Source organism: Gymnogyps californianus, chromosome 20 (genome assembly GCF_018139145.2).
Source record: "Gymnogyps californianus isolate 813 chromosome 20, ASM1813914v2, whole genome shotgun sequence".
Taxonomy (NCBI): Eukaryota; Metazoa; Chordata; class Aves; order Accipitriformes; family Cathartidae; genus Gymnogyps; species Gymnogyps californianus.
In genome coordinates, this window is record NC_059490.1 from 7,311,409 (window position 1) to 7,328,597 (window position 17,189).

The 17,189-nt window shown below is 52.4% G+C and overlaps 2 protein-coding genes across 3 annotated transcripts in view; both read right to left on the bottom strand.

The window, feature by feature from the left end:
- Positions 1-6,716, bottom strand: part of FAM222B (family with sequence similarity 222 member B) — a 37,971-nt gene extending 31,255 nt beyond the window's left edge. Inside the window, exon 1 of one of the 2 annotated variants that reach the window (XM_050909050.1) lies at positions 6,659-6,716. The gene's annotated coding sequence lies outside the window, so the exon portion shown is untranslated. The remainder of the gene's footprint in view (positions 1-6,658) is intronic. The other variant, XM_050909048.1, reaches the window with a different exon arrangement.
- Positions 6,717-9,458: 2,742 nt separating this feature from the next.
- On the bottom strand, positions 9,459-14,212 carry ERAL1 (Era like 12S mitochondrial rRNA chaperone 1). Its single transcript, XM_050909020.1, has 11 exons — positions 14,125-14,212; positions 13,658-13,810; positions 13,428-13,555; positions 13,263-13,340; positions 13,048-13,094; positions 12,619-12,680; positions 12,051-12,163; positions 11,147-11,542; positions 10,474-10,623; positions 10,104-10,184; positions 9,459-9,777 (listed from the first exon to the last, which is right to left on the bottom strand). Exons 1-11 carry the CDS (start codon positions 14,210-14,212, stop codon positions 9,655-9,657), a joined length of 1,419 nt encoding a protein of 472 aa, XP_050764977.1. The 3' UTR covers positions 9,459-9,654.
- Positions 14,213-17,189: the final 2,977 nt, after the last annotated feature.

A 17,189-nucleotide genomic window follows, 5' to 3' on the forward strand; every position in this document is an offset into this window, starting at 1 on the left:
CACACTAAAGGAGAGTATGAACGCCACACGGTGAAAGGTGATTTTTCTTAAACTTCGTGCGTCGCCATTTTATGGACATTGCAAAGCTACCGCCACATAAATACTTAGAGCTAAAATCTGTCAGGCCTGGAATGCTACACAGTTTATCAGCTGTAACTGCTTAACAAAGACCAACAGATGAGATGATCCTTGCCCAACTGGAACTGCCAGGAGAATGGTTGGGATTTTAACTGTGGATGCAATTTCCCTCATGCACACTAGATGGAAGCATGTAAAAATCTTAATTCCTTCCTGCCTCGACTTAAATTTAAGTGGTTGAAATGTTATGTCGTACTGTCACATTTTGAGAAGCCTTTTTTTGGTTCTTCATCGGCAGCTTCACTCATTGATAATCTGTAAGTAAGAAGACGCCCTGAAATATTAAACTAAGCTGTGTTGAAAATGGAGTAAATACAAGAGAATATACATCAGAAATATTAAATGTATTATTCCAGCTAATTTCTAAAGTACATGCATTCCATTTCTAGAGTATTTAAATAATAATCACTAACGAGATCCTTCAGAGAAATTGAAGTTACATTTTTTTAAACATTCAGCCTATTTTAACAAAATAACAATTCTAAAAATACCACCTTGTCAATGAATAGAAACAAGGAATAGAAAAGGTATAAAACGCTTCATAAATGCTGTTGCAGTTTTAACTGTTAAACCCCCCAAATTTCTAGACAATACTGGGAGAGGTATGGGGAGAAAGAGCAACCTGAAGTCTCGCAGAACAAGCTAAACACAGATCAGAGCAGCGGAGCAGCAAACCTGAATGGGATTAAATTACACACAAATCTTCTGGAAACAATCTTAAAAGTGACTTGTTCCAAAACAAGCCATTTCTAAATTTAAACACTGAAGAGTTCACAGACAGGAAAACTAAAAATCAGGCAGTGGTGTGACCAGGAGAAAGGCGCTGGAAGAGCTGTTTTCCCTTGCCTGCTCTGGCCTCTTCACATATTGATTTTCCTCCACGCTCATTCACAAATGCTCAGCATAGCTGTGAACAATTTAAAGTCAAAGGATGCATGAATTACCACCTCTAGGAACACGTTACCCATTCTAGGCAAAAGCTGAGGGCTTTTCTGTAGCTGAAGAAAAAAAAAACAACCCAGAATCAGAATAGACTGATAAGCTGGAAGAGAAGGGCAAGCAAATACCTAACTTTCCCTGTCCACAATGAAGCCAAAGCACGTGACACTCCTCTAGCTTAGAAGACAAAAAATTACGAAGAACAGTGACAGAATAGAAGGATGAATGAAGAGCAAGGCTGGATAGAAGAATAATAAAGTAGGCATGAAGGGCTCCCCTTTCCAGATGTTAAAAATGTATGCTTTTTCCATTCCAAATTTAAAAAAAATTAGCAGAGGAGGCAGTTTACTTTGGAGAGTGGGAGCATCTGTGTAATTTTTTTTTAAAAAGGCTCATACAATGTTATTTCCAAACAACAGAATTTAAAATATATATATACATGGTATCGGCTTAAGACAGTAATCGTACAACATTTTTCAAAGCGTTCTGCATGCAGAAACTGCCTATAGAGAGGAACAAAATGAGTGGCAAGGCAATAGCCACAGGAAAGGGCAGGACTGCGACAAAATGCACGCTCGAAGTTTAACAACATGAAGGCAAGAAGAGGGATAGCAGGATACAGCAAAGGATACGCTGGGGTCAGGAAATGAAAAAAAAAAAAAAAAAAATCCACAGCACTGAACACTGACTTATGCAATATTTTACCAAGTAAAAACACGCACAAATTTTTTTTCTCTTCCACTGCCCTGTGCTCTCCCTATAGCAGCAAATCATTTTTCTCTGCCAGGAACCCCACGCCCACCGTATAGGAAGAAATCACCTGGGAAGGCTGCGCATGGCTACCATTTTAGCTGCAAAGCACAGGACAGGGAGATTGCCCAAGTACGAGAAGTGGAATTACAGAAAACAACTGGATGCTAGATCCACTCCGAACAGCAAAGCATGCTGTTTCACCTATTTCCACTTGCTCTCACGTGGTTCCCAAATTAGAAACAATCAGAATCCTGCTGGAAACAATATACGACACCTTAATTGGGTTGGCTGCACTACAGACGTCAGCAACGTATCACTTGGTAGATCATTTTTTAATTTTTTTTTTTAATACTAAAAATAGCTTCACTTTCATGGTTCACCTTTTCTGCATCACATCACAACAGACATCGTAAGAAATTAAAAAACCTTCTCACTCATTGCACACCGAAGATACTACAGAGCCCACTTCCACTGGAGGCAGGATCTGTCACCTAATTCAACACAATTTCACTTAAAGGTTTGTCTCAGATGCGTTGCATTTATAGAAAACCTGTTTTCTAACACATTTCCCTATAGTACACCCATCAATGCATCTATTTAAAAGCCTGGAGCAGTTGTGCTCTCTCTAAACACATCAATAACCCAGACGTTGAACTCAACTGCTCCACGCATTCCCAGCACAAGACCGTCCAGCAGACCAGAATCGCCGCTGGGACTTCATCCCAGCACACCCCAAGTACTACACCCGCTATTCCATACCAAAGCCAGACTGCAGCCAAACTACATTCTTGTGAAATTATTCCAATAACAAAATATCACATTCTTCTTCACAAACCCTGGAAACTTAGACTAATCTTCAAACACAGTATAAACAAGTTAAGCAATGGGAATATGTAAACTATGCATAATTCCTGAGCACAATGGGAGAATAACTATAGCAACAACATACCAAATACAAAATGAGCAGGGAGGCATGAAGAGACACCCAGAAAGTACCGAATTAAGAAAAAGGGGTCTATAGGGTCTATGAAGCCAGATCAGCCAAGGGCCACAGTCGTCGTCGTTTTTTTAAGTGCCCATTTAAATCAAATTACCAAAAACATGGAAACCAGCAGCTGATGAACAGACCAGTCTCTGTCAGCTCCAGGTATAAGCAAGACCGAGGCCAAGCTATGCCTATTTCAGATAGTGAGCTTAGCTTTTGAGGAATACAACCCATTGGAAAAATATCTTTGGGCAAAGTTAAAAACAACTTTTCTGGATGCCAGTCAGCAGAATGCCTTTTCAGGAGCTCTGTTCCTCAGCAGCTGAATCAGTACTTGGAAAGCAATTTTTTTTGGAAAGAAAAAAGATGAATAGTGTGACAAACTCATTTTAGCATTCATATTCAAACTAACGATCTGCAATTAAAAGAAAAATTGCTCAAAGACTGTTACGCTTAAGATTTCAATACAAGTCACAAAATACAATGGGAAAATGGGAATATGGCATACCACACAAGGAATAAAAATTTAAATTATTCACTGAACTTCCCAGTTTGAAAACATTTAAAATGCTGAAAATTGAAAACAGTGGGGTGATACACTCCATTACAGATGCAGAAACCTGTGAAACCTTTACTCATCTTCAGGAGCATCTTACCCCATAAACAGCCTTCGAGGAGTCAGTAGGCCCCGGTTACAGTCTACAACGCGACAGAGTGACCTGTTACTCAACTGTTGGGTGTAGTACTTCAGTGAACTACATGTTCTTAAAGCAACTATTTAAAAGTTCTGATCATCTGTTAAATAAATCAAGGAAGTCAGGTTGTGGTTATGTTCTCGGTGGTGTATTTAACAATTCCATAAATCCCAGAATCCTGGAAGTTACCAAGCTTTAGAGAAATACAGAATGGACATTACTTCATCTCCCATCTTCATAAATCAGTAACTCCCCTCACTATTACCTCACTGAAGATGAGCAAGCCAGCAACAGACAGGATACAAAATGTTTCAGTGATGGAGGCTTTGGGGTGGGGACAGTCAGGGCAACCACCTCTACCTCCTCCTCTCCCCATCTCTGCGTGCCGGCCAGTAATGAGTCAAGGTCAAAAATGAAGAACAAGAAAGATGAATGGACAAACCAAGGTGAAAAAGAAAAGTACTGCACTGGGGAGGAAACACCTATAGAAGTTTCTATCCCATGTCCAGGCATTTCAGCGAGTGCAGGTGAGGATACAAGCTAAGGCTCCTGTACATCGTACAGTAGTCTGCATTTCTGGGAAATACAGATACTTCAGTCCTTGACAAAAACCCTTACGTTGCCTCTTGATCTGGTAACAGTTCCCAGAAGCTAACGCAGATACAAAAGCTTATCTATCAGAGGACAACTTGAAACAAATACAAATAAGACTTAAATGAAGGCAAATATCCAAGTTACAGAGAACATAAGGGTTCCTTAATTTTACATTTGGAGAAAAAACAATACTATGTGGACATTCTCCAACATATTTTTTAATGTTATTAACAGAAATAGCACCCCAGGCTGTGCTCAAGCAGAAAAAGTGAGAATTTGTTTGCAATGTGAAGTGAAAGGGGGATCAAAAATACCATCTTATTAAATGGTATTTATTTGGTGCTAAGCGCATTTTTTATTCTACTGAGAAATTCACAAAATGACAGAGGGATAACCATAAGTAAGGTCACTACTTAATGTCAGTATCAAAGCTGATCCTTAACAGAATTTAAGCACCTGCCTTTTCTTTTATCTCAGCACAAAATGAGATTTTTTTTTTTTTGCTTTTTTTACACTTCAAAAGCCATGTAACATAACAAAATATACGCCAAGCATGAAGGAACAGAGAGCATGCCAGCATCTTTCAGCAATCATCTTTCCCTTGTCATCCATTATGTCAGATTTATCTATTTTTGCTTAATTCTTGTTCCAGCAATACGCACCCTTCCTCTCTCTAGACTATCAGGCTGGTTGGGCTTGAACTCAATATGGCTTCTTAAAATAGTTGAGAAATATTGAAAATACTTGAAGCGATGCTTGTAAATTACAGCCTATTCATCAACCCATCTTCTAGCTCCAGCTCGACCCGCGAATCCCCCAGAAAAAGGTCAATCTCTGATTTCTTCACCTCAGAAATTCCACCCAACTGCACAGTGTAAGTATCATTTAAAAAATAAATAGCCTTTCTTTTATAGAAGTATTTTTCCCCGAAAGCTTAGAGCCTGTATTTATTGCAAATCTTACCCTCTGTTTGTTCTGACTCTCACTTGCTTTTGATCCAGACCTTCCTCTACTAAAAATTATTGATCAGTTAATTCACCGCTGCTTGCTTTCTGCTGTCGCTGCTTTTTTTTCCTCCAGAGTTTTTGGACCCTCTGGACTGGCTTTACAGGGCACCAGACCCACCTGAACGCTCTCGCTGCACCCTTCACTCCCCAGGCTGCTGGCTGTGTGAGCCTGCTCTCTCCACCTCTGACATCTGTAATACACTTCAACAGTGTCTCTCCCCACTGCTTTATGTATTTACTTAAATGAATGGACTCTAACAAGTTCAAATTCTTTAGGTGAAAAAAGACCTGATCAGAAACACAGCGCTGAAAGGAAAAAGCAACTATCATCACTATCTTCCCTTACTGCCTACGTAGCACCGATCACAGAATTTTCTCAGTCGGCTGCTGAATCAGACGAAGTTTCTACAGCGCACACACACAAAATCACGAAGCCCGACACGTCCAGGAGGATTTATTCAATCACAGTGTCATCACTGTTGCTCCAGCACAAATGACATCACTCGGGAACCCAACCTCATCTACTGAGAGCGTGCTCTCCTGCAGCTACTAGCGCAACAAAGAACAGGGTTTGTGCAATAAAGAGGTAAAAGTATTGTTGTAAAAAGTTTTCCAAATAAACGTATGTTTTCTTGAGATGTTAGATGCGATTAAAGAACGAAAAATTAAGGACTATGGCAAGAAGTGAGTACAATGAATTATTACTGAACTAGCTAACCTGCATCTGCAATTAATCCTAAAACTTGTACCTAGCAATTAGAGGCAATACCAAGAGGAGGATAAGACACATCCGTAAGTCCTTGCAGGTGCTGCTCTGGGAAGATCATATGCTGCATAACCAGAAGCATTTAAGTACTTTGCTTGCACGAGTGGACTGAAAACAGATAAGTCAAGCGCTGCAGTTTTCTCCGTGCTTGTGTTAAGACGCTTGGAAAATGGTTGGTAGGAGATAAAAACGACGATTAATTTATTCACGATACCTCTTGCGAAAAGACACTTTTCCTGGGAAAGAATTGCACAAAGGATTTGCACACATCGCAACCGCAATCCCCCCTTTTTCCTGAAGGCATTGCTCTGTCGCGACGGCTGACGTATTATCGCGATTCCCGCTGTGTATCTGGTATCAAGGGAAAAAGGTATTTAAAGCTCCAGGTGCCGGGGTTGCAGAGGGGCCTAGGCGGGCTGCCAGCTCCCCTCCGTCTCCTCACAAGGACGAGCCGGGGAGCTCCGGACTGAGGGGAGGAGGCCCCCGGGGAGGCGGGTGGGCCGGGGCCGCTCCCGGGAGGCGGCTGAGGGACGGGACGCGGGGACGGCAGAGCCGTCCCCGCGTCCCGTCCCTCAGCCGCCTCCCGGGAGCGGCCCCGCAGCGCTGTCGCGACAGAAGGAGGGTCGCGACAGCGGGGATACCTCACGCTGCCTCAGAGGATGGGGGGAGGGGACACCCGGGAAGGACAATGGGGGGGGGGGGGGGGGGGGGGGTGGGCCGCGCCGGTCCCACCGCCCTGTGAGGCGGCGGCCGCTCCCTCAACCCGTCCGCCCGTACTTACTCTCGGTGCCCCTGCCCGGGCCTCATGGCGCCGCCGCCGCTGTGCCCGTGCCGGCCCCACCGCTCAGCCGCCGTCGCCGCCCGCTCTCGCCGTGGTGGTGGCTGCGCCAGCCGCTCCCGCGCACGCGCCCTGCCCGCCAACGGCCCCGCCGCCCCGCCCACCCGCGCATGCGCGGCTGCCTCCGGAGGAATGGGTGGGGGAGGGGCGGGGAACGCCGCGCCGCCCCGCCCCCTGGCGGTGCCCGGTAGCGCGTACAGCGCCGAGCACCGGGGCGGCGGGAGCGGGTCCCGCCTTCACACTGCGGCCCCAGCCCGGCTCCCGGGATGCCTGCACCAAGGAGGCCTCGACGAACACACACACCACCCCCCCCCCGCCTTCCTGAACACCTCCCGGCTGCAGGGAAGTGGCCGTTTCCACCGATGCGATTGGCTTGCAACGGGCTAATTAACCTAATTATCAAACCTCATTAACGAGCCGCGGGTCAGGAAGTTGAGAGACTTCACCCCTTCCCATACCTGCAGCATTTCCATCCCCCCCCCCCCCCCCCCCCCCCCCCAAGGACCAGCCATCGCTCCGGGCACTCAGCTCCATCCCTTCTCCCGCCTGGAAGAAGCCTGGGACCAGGCCTTGGGGCGGCACGGTGCGACCCTGACCTCCGCGAGCCACGGCCGCAGAAAGGGAACGGCCTCCCCCTTGTACCCCCGCCCGGTGAAAGGCCTCCGACCCCTCAAAGCACGCTTACCCGGCTTTTTCCCCCCCCCCACAAGGTGTAACCTTCAGAAGCCACGGCTCAGGAAACAGGATCTAAGCTCGGCTGGGAAGAAAGGAGGAAAGACATAAAAGCGTCCTGGTTTTAGCTGGAATAAAACGAGTGGAAGGTGGCGGCTGCGGGGTCTGGCTGACGGGGAGGAAGAAAGGAGATGAGAACAATCGCTTGTGCTGGGACCTCATTTTATTGCAAGGAAAATACAGGAGTCGGACAGCAGCATTCAAGGAACCACAGTGTCCCCTGCTCGGGGGAAACAAGGCAGGCCGCTCGCTGGAGGCTTCTCAACCCGGCTTTCAGCTGATCTGGCATTCCTGATGGTAGAACCCTTCATCAGCTCAGACGAAGGCTTTTGCCAGTGCTGGTAAAGCATCTCCTTGACGTTGCGCCAGAGAGGGACGGCGGACACAGGATTTGCTCAAAGGTTTGGGCTCCAGGCAGGAGCAGAGTCTCCCCAGCAGACCCTACCAGATCTCTTCACTTAACTGTTGGGGCAGCAGCCTGGGTCCTCGCTCAGGGATGTTATTTATAACAGCACACAGGGATTTACCTGGATTTCTGGCAGGAAGCTACCCAGTGCTCCAAACACCTGAGCACAGCCACGTGGGGAGACGAAACTCAAGCCCCCAAACACCAGGTCCACGTGTGGACTGGCAGGGAGGGCAGGGGCCTGGGCACGCACACATGGTGCCAGGCTCCACCGTGCCCCGTGCCGAGGGCTCCGCAGAGCGGCACGCGGTGCCCCGGCCCTCCGTACAGCCCTGCTCCTCCAGCCTCCAAGCCTTGCTCGCACCCTGACCTGTGCCAGTTGCTCTCCGTCCCCGACACCCCGCTAAACCCGAGCTGCAGAACCCGCTGCTGTTCCCACTTTGGGCTTTTCTTTAGCTGCGACGGCCTCGACGTTTGTATCCGCAACCTTGGTGCAAAGAGTAATGACTTTGAAGTAACTTTGGTGCAATAAACTATTTGAATTCCTAAGAAAGGGGGTCCACTCTGGTTTTGCAAGACAAACAAGCCATTCTGAAGAAGTAAGCATCTATGAGATGCTGCTAGCGGCATCTTCAGACCAAACCACTCAACATTCATTCACTAGCCAAACATCCAGAGGGGTGGACAGGCAGGACCCCACCGGGCACCAGAAACAAGATGTGTAGAGGCAGAAAGACACCGATTCCCTGCTCTGTTTCCCTTTCTGATTAATATGCTCCAGCAAACGCTCGCAAGCCCAGCGAGCCATTCTCTGACCTCCCTGCTCCTCTCACCGGCGGTCAGGGAAGGCAGCAGTATACACACCAAGAACGGATCACGGTTCCATTTCTTGCTTCGCCAGGAATCCACTCGGATGAGTCTGTGACCAGACCCAGCCCTCTGGAGCAAGTACCACATGCCAGGAGCAGTGAACTGCTTAGGAAGTTGGAGGAAAGGATGACAGGGGACAGAGAAGGAACAAGCGTTTTTACAAACTACCGCACAGAAGAGGTCGAAATGAAAGCAGCGGCTGGCAGTCATCTAAGAGGATGGCGCACACAAGCCTGTGGGAAGGGCTCCCACACACGAGTTGGAAACCACTGGCCTTTAGGATCTACAGAGAACTTAAGAGCTCCCCCTTTGTCGCACCCAGTCACTACGGAGCGTTTCTGCTAGCCACCAAACCCCTCCGCTCAGGCTGCCTGGGCAAAACTGACTCCCTACACAGTCCTACACTCACACCCATGAACTTCCACAGGGCAGGGACCAAAGCGGACATGAGAACCCTGTGTGGGCGGGGGGAGCCCCTTCCTCCTGCATGACCACTGCTGGAGTGATTCAGCATTCAGAAGAGATGATAAACGTGTGCTGATAATCCTTCACTGCAACGCTTTGCCTGCTGAGAGACAGGAGATGCTCTTGAACTTCCAGGCACAAACACTTGACAGCAAGGGCGCGGGACATAGCCCAGAAGTGGATGACAGCTCTGTAAACGCGGTACTACAATCGTGCGTGCAGCTGGTTCTCCGATGTCCGTCCCCAGCTTCCACAAGATAAGGTGCCGTGGAAGGTCTGAAGATTTTATTTCAGTTTGGGCCATTCCCCCAAAGAATAATATATTCTGCTTCAGCCTGCTGCATTGATTCCATCATCCTCTGTTTCTGGATTGAACAAAGGTGCCAAGATACCCGCAGGGGAAAACGGGACCGGTTTCTCCGCATGACCAGAGAGCTCAAGGGCTGTTAAAACATACGCAAAGAGCTCAACTCTTCATCTCCACCTTGAGCTTCAAGCGGACATCGCACAGGAAAACGTTCATCAGGTCCTGGCCAGCTTCCTGAGCAATCCTGCTGATAACCTTACCTCCTCTTCCAATCAACATCGTCTGTATTAAAACCCAGAGAGAAGACCATCATACTCATCCTTACACTGCTTAAATGCGGGGAGGAATCACCCAAGAAAACAACAGTGCAGCGACAGAAGCAATTAAAGGGGATATAGCAGTTAGAGAAATCCCAAGATCAAACCATGGGCAACTTCAGAAAGGTGTAAGCTGTTACGGAACAGCCTGTGACTGTGTCGGGCACCTGGCTCTTCCCAACAGAGACCCCACAGCTGAGGGAGAGGGGATCCCAGCAAGGATGCACATGGCTGGACCCAGGGAACCTCCTTTCACGCTCCCCAGCGCCCCATCTCTCTTCTGTTACTCACCATATGAGACTTCCTTGGGACCAAGAGGCTCTGCACGATGAGGAGCTCCCCACTCTGTCCTTCCTCCCACATCTCCGTCACCTGCAACAGCAAGCGCGCACTCAGCAATTCTGCGGAGTGCCTCAGGAACCGCAAACGCCACTCCCTCAGAGACGCCAGCTCAGCTCCCCGACACGAGCACGCAGGGGTGGCCCCCGTTCAAACACACAAAGGATCTCACAGCACCCAACGTGCAAGTCCCAAGTCACCCCACGGGGCCTGTAAAGAGTCTGGCAGATTTCACAGATTCAGACAAAGGGATTCTCATCCCTTAGTCTGATATTTCCAAGAAAACAGCTCAAAGGCAAGTCTGCTTGCACATGCTTCCCACCTGAATCACGCCGTAAGGCACTTCCAGTGGCAGGTACTCCAGTATCTTCTCCCTGATGATATTATCACAGATCTCTTGAGGTGACTGGCTGGTCAAGACCCCACTGTGAAACTCCCAAGGGCCTGGCTTGGCTTGCATCAGGAGGTACCGCTGTCAGCACAAAACACACATCACACCCAGCACACCCATCAGCTGTCACGTACCACTCTCGCGGTGCCACCAAGCCCCGCGCTCATCTTGCGGCGAGTCGCTGTGAGGACGCTGCTGCTAGTCAGGCATCAGGCCAGTAGTTTAGTATCTTTGGCAGGGCAAGGAGAAAGGGAAGCTTCTGAAACCCTGCCAAAGGGTCGCACCTCCCTAGAGCCATTTGTACGAGTTACAAAAGCCCACAGTATCCCTGGTAGTTGAAAGATAACGTGTTGGGTGGCTTCATCATTATGAAAAAGCTGCTGTTTGGAGAGCCCCAAATAAGAGTTCTGTACAGAAAACTCTGGAGATACAGTACAAACATACTCCATGTTGACAGACGACACCTCCCCCCCACACCCCAGGCCAAGAACAGCAGCTCTGCGACTTCCTCACAGGAGATGAAGCTCAGTATGAAATACCAGGGTCCCACAAGGGTAAGAGCACACCGGTCTCAGAGTGTTACAGAAGTTCAGACTCCAGTTACCTTGAGCGTATCCACCTCCTCCCCACGGCGAGCTGCCAGCATGAAGATCTCCTGGAAGCACGGCCAGCCTTTCATATTTTTCAGATCTCGGGGTCCAGAGCACTTTGGCCCTTGTGCTTCTTCTGTGACAAGACTGGACTCGGAAGCCCTCATATCATCACCGCTGTTGCCCAAGCTAGAGCCTTCCTGGGCTTGATCTGTTTCCTGCAGACAGTGAGACTCACGGGCCCTGTTTTCAGATGGAGAAGCCCAAGTGATTTGAAGAGGAGACATTGCCGAAGAACTGGAATTATGTTTAAATGCAGATTTCACTTCTAATTTCTTTCCGTTTACAATTCCCTCTGTTAGCTCAGCTACTAGTTCCAGCAGGATAAACTTCTTCTTTAGCAGATCCACCTAAAGCGAGAGAGAGAGGTGTCAGGAATTTGTCGTAAATGAGGTTGGCAGCTGGGCCCTTGATCCGAAGGAGCCAGAAGAAACCACCCAGGGGAGGCAGCTGCTGCAGGACAAGGCGTCTGCAACAGAACCGGACAGTTTTCCGACCAGAGGCGAACCAGAGGGTGTCAGCAGTTCCAGCACAGTTTGTCCAAACATTGTCAACCTGACAGCAACACCTTCTCTGTCAGTTCTGCTAGATTCTCACTGGCCAATCCCACTGTGGTGCCAGCTCCTCTTCCCAGGCTGATTTAAACCCCAGTCTGCAGCATACAGCTTCAGGGATGCTTGCGCAAGCAACATGTATACATACATACACGCTTAAATATTCTGCAGAAGAGGAGGAAACTGGTGTCCTTTAACACACCTGGACTCAATGACCTGAAAAACACATCGCTGCTGATGCCAGGTACTGTCTGAAGAAGTGTAACATACCACAGAAGGCAGAAAGAACAAGGTCCTCGTTTACCTTGTTCAGAACCAGGACACTGGGGATCTGGGGAAACTGAGAAAGACACTTCAGCACCTCCTTGCTCAGACAGTTTCGCATCCAGTGATCCGACACGTCCACCAAAACCAGAACTGCCAGAAAAGAGTGAGGGAAATATGGTGAACCTGCATTTTCCAAAATGTTCATTTTCAGCTTCCCTACAGTCTATGGTCACTTCCCTCCTGCTGCTATTTCTCTGTCTTCTACAGGAGAGCACATGGATGGAACCAAAAAGGAGCATTTTAATTGATAAAACAAATAAAATGCAGTTTATACCTGTCACCCTAATGACATCACACATGCTAAAACTTAACATCCAAGCCCAATTATTAACCCAACCTGTCTCCCCTCAGCACCAGGCAATTCTTATCCCCTCCTCAGCTCAATATTTCAAATCTTTTCACCGCCCTTCCCTGCTCCCTCCTGGTTCACATTCCCAGGGCTGCCTTTGCTGCCCAGTAAACACCCAGATACCACAGCCATATGGATATAAACTTCTGTGGCAGATAAAGGGTTTGGCTTGATCCAAAAGGACTTGAGTACCGACCTAAATCCGCATGTTTCATGCTGTCCCATGGGTCTGTCAGCATGGCTTCATCTAATTTATGTCTGAAAGACAAATGCAAATGAGTAAGCCAGACACACTTGATCACAATCGTCTTCCTTCCCCTCAAAGGGGGGGAAAACCAGTGTTTTCCATCATCCCAGCTGACACAAGGCTGCCTTATGGGCTGTGACATCCCTTGTTACAGGCACCTATGCAGAATCAAACATAAGAGGGCTCCAGGGATGCCACACGCTCTGTGTACTACTGAAACTGCAACAATAAAAAAACCTCAGAGACCAAAATAAGGCTAAAAATATACATTCCTGTCACTCCTATTTTACAAGCTTTGCACAGTGGAAATCACTCTCTGGTTTTATCAAACCTCGACGCACAGGACTCCCCCCGCTCTCCCCACAACAGCAGTGATACCTTTTGGCTTTCAAGGGACTCGTGAGGCCAGGTGTGTCCAGAATGATCTAGAAAGAGGAAAGACAGATCTTGTAAGTTTGCCTGCAGTTAGTGGCCAAGCTAAAAATTCTATTTGTGCGACTAGAAGCGACCCCATGGGATACAAATGAGAAAACCCTGCACTTTCCGGCTAACAGTCCCTGCTGCCCCAGGCAGGAGCAGATCTGAAAGCTTACCAGTTGTGTGTCCTCGTACGTGACGACACCCCGGGCTTTGCAGCGGGTTGTGTGCACTTTCTTAGAGACGGGGAAAACCTGTAAGAAATTAAACACGTTACACAGCCAGGATATGTCAAAAAAGCAATTTAGTAGCCTGAACTTGTTGCTCCATCCCAGCTTTACCTTTCTGCCCAAGAGCTGATTAGAGAGCGTGGACTTCCCAGCGTTGGGCGCGCCGATGATGGCAATTCGTAAAACCTTGGGGTTCTGCGGCTGGTCAGGCCGATCCTGTAACAGGCGGTCTTGTTCCTCTACCAGGGGAAAGAAGGAGCTTGAACGCTGCTAAAAACCCACAGTGGGTCGGGATCGTCCATCCCAGTGCTGGGACTGGGGTGGCAGCCGGTACCACTCACCTTTGCTGGTGGCAACGGGCGGCGGGTGCTGGCCCAGGGCGTCGCTCGGCTTCTCGGCGGGGATGCCCAGGATGCTGCCCAGCGCAGAGCTGCTCCCGCTCCAGCGGGCGGGGAGCGCGGTGGCCCGCGGGGCGCAGCTCTCCAGGAGACGGGCTGGAAAGAGAGCAACAGCAAACACTGCATATACCGACAACCGGCACGTACCGAAACGCCCCCAAATCGTGTTGTCTCCTTCCTCCCCACCCTGCAGCGCCCGGGCAGCGCTTCCCCCTCACCCAAGGCCTCCGGGCCAGCCCCGGACCGCCGACCCCGGCCTGCCCCGGCCTCACGGCCCCGCTCTCCAACGACCCCACCACCAAGCTCGCCTCAAAAACGCGCCTCCGCGGCGGCCCCGGCCTCACGCCCGCCGCCTCACGGCCCCGGCCGCCCCCGGAGCAAGGCCTCGGCCCCGGCCGCGCCCGCCTCACCTGGGCCCGGCAGGAGCGGCCCCGCCGCGGCGGCCCTCAAGGCCCAGCGCACGGCCCGGGCCGCCGCCACGGCGACGTGTGCCGCCATGTTGCCCCGCCGCGGGGCAGGGTGGGAGCACGAGTGGCGCCCGCCCTCATTGGCGCAAAGCGGGGGAGCATAGAGAGGAGGCGGGCGGGCCCAGCGCGCCGCTCTCCGCCGCAGGGGGCTGTGGGGAGGAAGAGGGCGGTGGGCGGGGCGGGCTGGCGTGGGCGGGGCAGGGGCTGGGAGTGGGCGGGGCGATGGGCGGGGACGCGGGAGCGCCCCCTGCGGGCCCCAGCGCGCGGTGCAAGGCGGCGACACCCTGCCACACAGCCCAGTGCTCCCAGTGCTCCCAGTGCCCCCACCGCCCCCACCACACAGCCCAGTCAGCCCCGGTGCCCTCTGCAACACACCTCAGTGCGCCCAGTGTGTTCCGGTGCCTCCCACAACACACCCCAGCGTGTCCTAGTGCTCCCTACAACACTCCCCAGTCCATCCCAGTGCACCCCAGGATGCCCAGTGCCCCCCACAACACACCCCAGTGCGCCCAGTGTGTCCCAGTGCCCTTCGCAACACACCCCAGTGCGCCCAGTGTGTCCCAGTGCCCCCCGCAACACACCCCATGCATCCGACTACTCCTCCGTGCTCCCCAGTGAGCCCCAGTGCTCCCAGTTCTCCTCTCCAATGCAACCCTGGGCATCCCAGTGCACCCCCTGCAATATACCCCAATGCTCCCCAAGTCTCCCCAGTCCCCCCCACAACACACCCCAGTGCTTCCCAGTTCTCCCCAGTGCCTGCAATACACCCCACTGCACTCCAGTGCCCCCTGCACCCCAGTGCCCTGCCCACACCCCTGTGCCTCCCTGCACCCCAAAGTACCCCTACCCCCCTACACTCAAATGTACCCCAAGGTTCCCTGTCCCGCTCTGCACCCCAGTGCACCCCCTGAGCCCCCCAGCACCCCAGTACACCCAGTGACCCAGCCCCGCAGCTGGGCCCGGAGCCCCCAGGGGACGCGGTGAGGAAGGAGAGCCGGAGCCGTGGTGCCGTAGCCCCCTTTATTGCCCTGTGCCTGATCCCCGGGCTCCATCGCTGTGTCCGTGCCGTGCCGTGCCGTGCCGTGCTGTGCCGTGCCACGCCGCGTGCCCAACCGTCAGCAGAACCGTTACCATTACTAAACTCAGTAATGGTAACGGTTTCCCCGCCGGCCGCGGGTCCCTGGCTGCGCCCGGAGCTGCCCGCACCTCGGGGTGTCCCTGTCCCCCCAACCTCCCCACCCCATACGCCCCCCGAGCCTGTCCCCTGGTCCCGTGTTCCACGTCCCAACCCCATGTCCCCCCATCCCTCCGTGCCCCGCGCTGTGGTCCCACGTCGCAGCCTCCACTCTGGGCCCGTCGGCCGGTGCAGCCCGGGGGAGTACATCATCTATACTGTAGTGTCTCATAGCGAACTTACAGTATACGATGATATCCTGCCCAGGGCGGCGGGCAGCGTGCCGCGGGGCGAACGGAGAGCAGCGCCTGCACGGGGGGAGAGCACCGTTAGGGAGCACAGCACCGGGGCCACCGCCTCCCCACCCCGGCATCACCCCTACCCCATCCCGGTCCCCCTGGTCCCACTGCCCCGGAGCAGGACGGAGGCTCCCGAAGGCCTCCCCACCCCAGCACCCCCCTAACCTCTCCTTATCCCCCCATAATCCCACCACCCCGGAGCAGGACGGAGGCTCCCAATAGCTCCCTGACCCCAAAATCCCCCCGACTCCATCTTTGTCCCCCCCCCAGTCCCACCACCCCGGAGCAGGACAGCAGCTCCCCAGGAGGTGGCACCTACCTATGGGGGTGGCACTGGGGCTTTGCGGGGTGCTGGGTCTGCACCCGCCTTATAAAACCTGCTCTGCCTCATCTGCATATCTCACATCTGCACTGCACAGCTGGACGGGGCCCCTTAACCCCTTCATGCCCGGGGGGGGCACAGCCCCAAGCAGCTCCCCCCAGCCTGGCATAGCCCAAATGGGGGGCTTGGGGATGGGGGGGTTTGCGGGGGGCCACCCCCATGCCAAGCCCCCCATCCTCCTGCCTTGACCCTTGTGGTCACCAGGATGATCCCTCCCCATAGGTGGGGGGACCCCAAAGTGGGAGCTACCCATTGCAAACTGGTTCCCAGTTGCTGGACAGGGGCTTTGGACATGGCAGGGTGGCAGCCCCATGGGGATGGGGCCCAGGGTGGTGGTGGGACATGGGGGTGCAGGGGGTCACCTTGCACAGGCACCCCCAAATGAGGTACATGCATGTGGGTGTAGGGAGCCTGTGTCCCCCTGGGGTGGGTGGCCTCCAAACACTGTGTCCCCTGGCCATATATGCTCCCCTGAGGGACATGTCCCCTAGCAGTATGTCCCCCCCAAAAAAGGCCTGCAAGGACATGTCCCCTGGGAGTACCTGTCCCCTGCCTGCGTGTGCCCCCCCCCCAGGGGGATGTGTCCCCTGGAGGGATGTATCCCCCAGCTGTGTGTCCCCAAAGGACATGCCCCTCTGGCTCTGTGTGTCCCCAAGAAGGCTGTGTCAACTCATTACACATGACCCTGCTCATACTTGTCCCCTGGCCACGTGTGTCCCCAAATGGCTGCAGCCCCTGGCCATGAGTGTCACCTGCCTGTGCATGACCCTTGGTCATACGTGTCTCCCAACCATGCATGTCCCCAGCCCTGTCTGTCCCCACAGGGCCACATCCTGCAACGAGCCATGCCATCGCACCCGGTTGTTTGCGCCAGGACACGCCAGCGTTCCTGGAAGCCGCCTGCAGGGAGGTGATAATCCCCCGCCGGGACTCGTCTGCGTGGGGGCCCCGATAAGCGGCAGTGTCCAGCTATCGGGGACCCTGCCCTGCCACGTGAGGTGTCCTCAGGCCCGCTGTCACCTCTGGGTGACAGGAACAGGGGCAGCATCACCCACACTCCCCCCAGCCTGGCCAGATCCTGGCAGGAGGTGGCACAGGGTCAAGCCCCGGCACCAGCCTGTCCCCATGCACGAAGATGCCTGGGACTTGGGGG

Coding starts and splice junctions, on each gene's coding strand:
- ERAL1 (XM_050909020.1), bottom strand. CDS start 14,212: ATGGCGGCACACGTCGCCGTGGCGGCGGCCCGGGCCGTGCGCTGGGCC. Junction 12,164..12,618: donor CATGAAACATGCGGATTTAG/GTCGGTACTCAA, acceptor CTTTTCTGGCAG/TTCTGGTTTTGGTGGACGTG. Junction 10,624..11,146: donor AGGAGGTGGATACGCTCAAG/GTAACTGGAGTC, acceptor TTGTGCTGACAG/CGGTACCTCCTGATGCAAGC.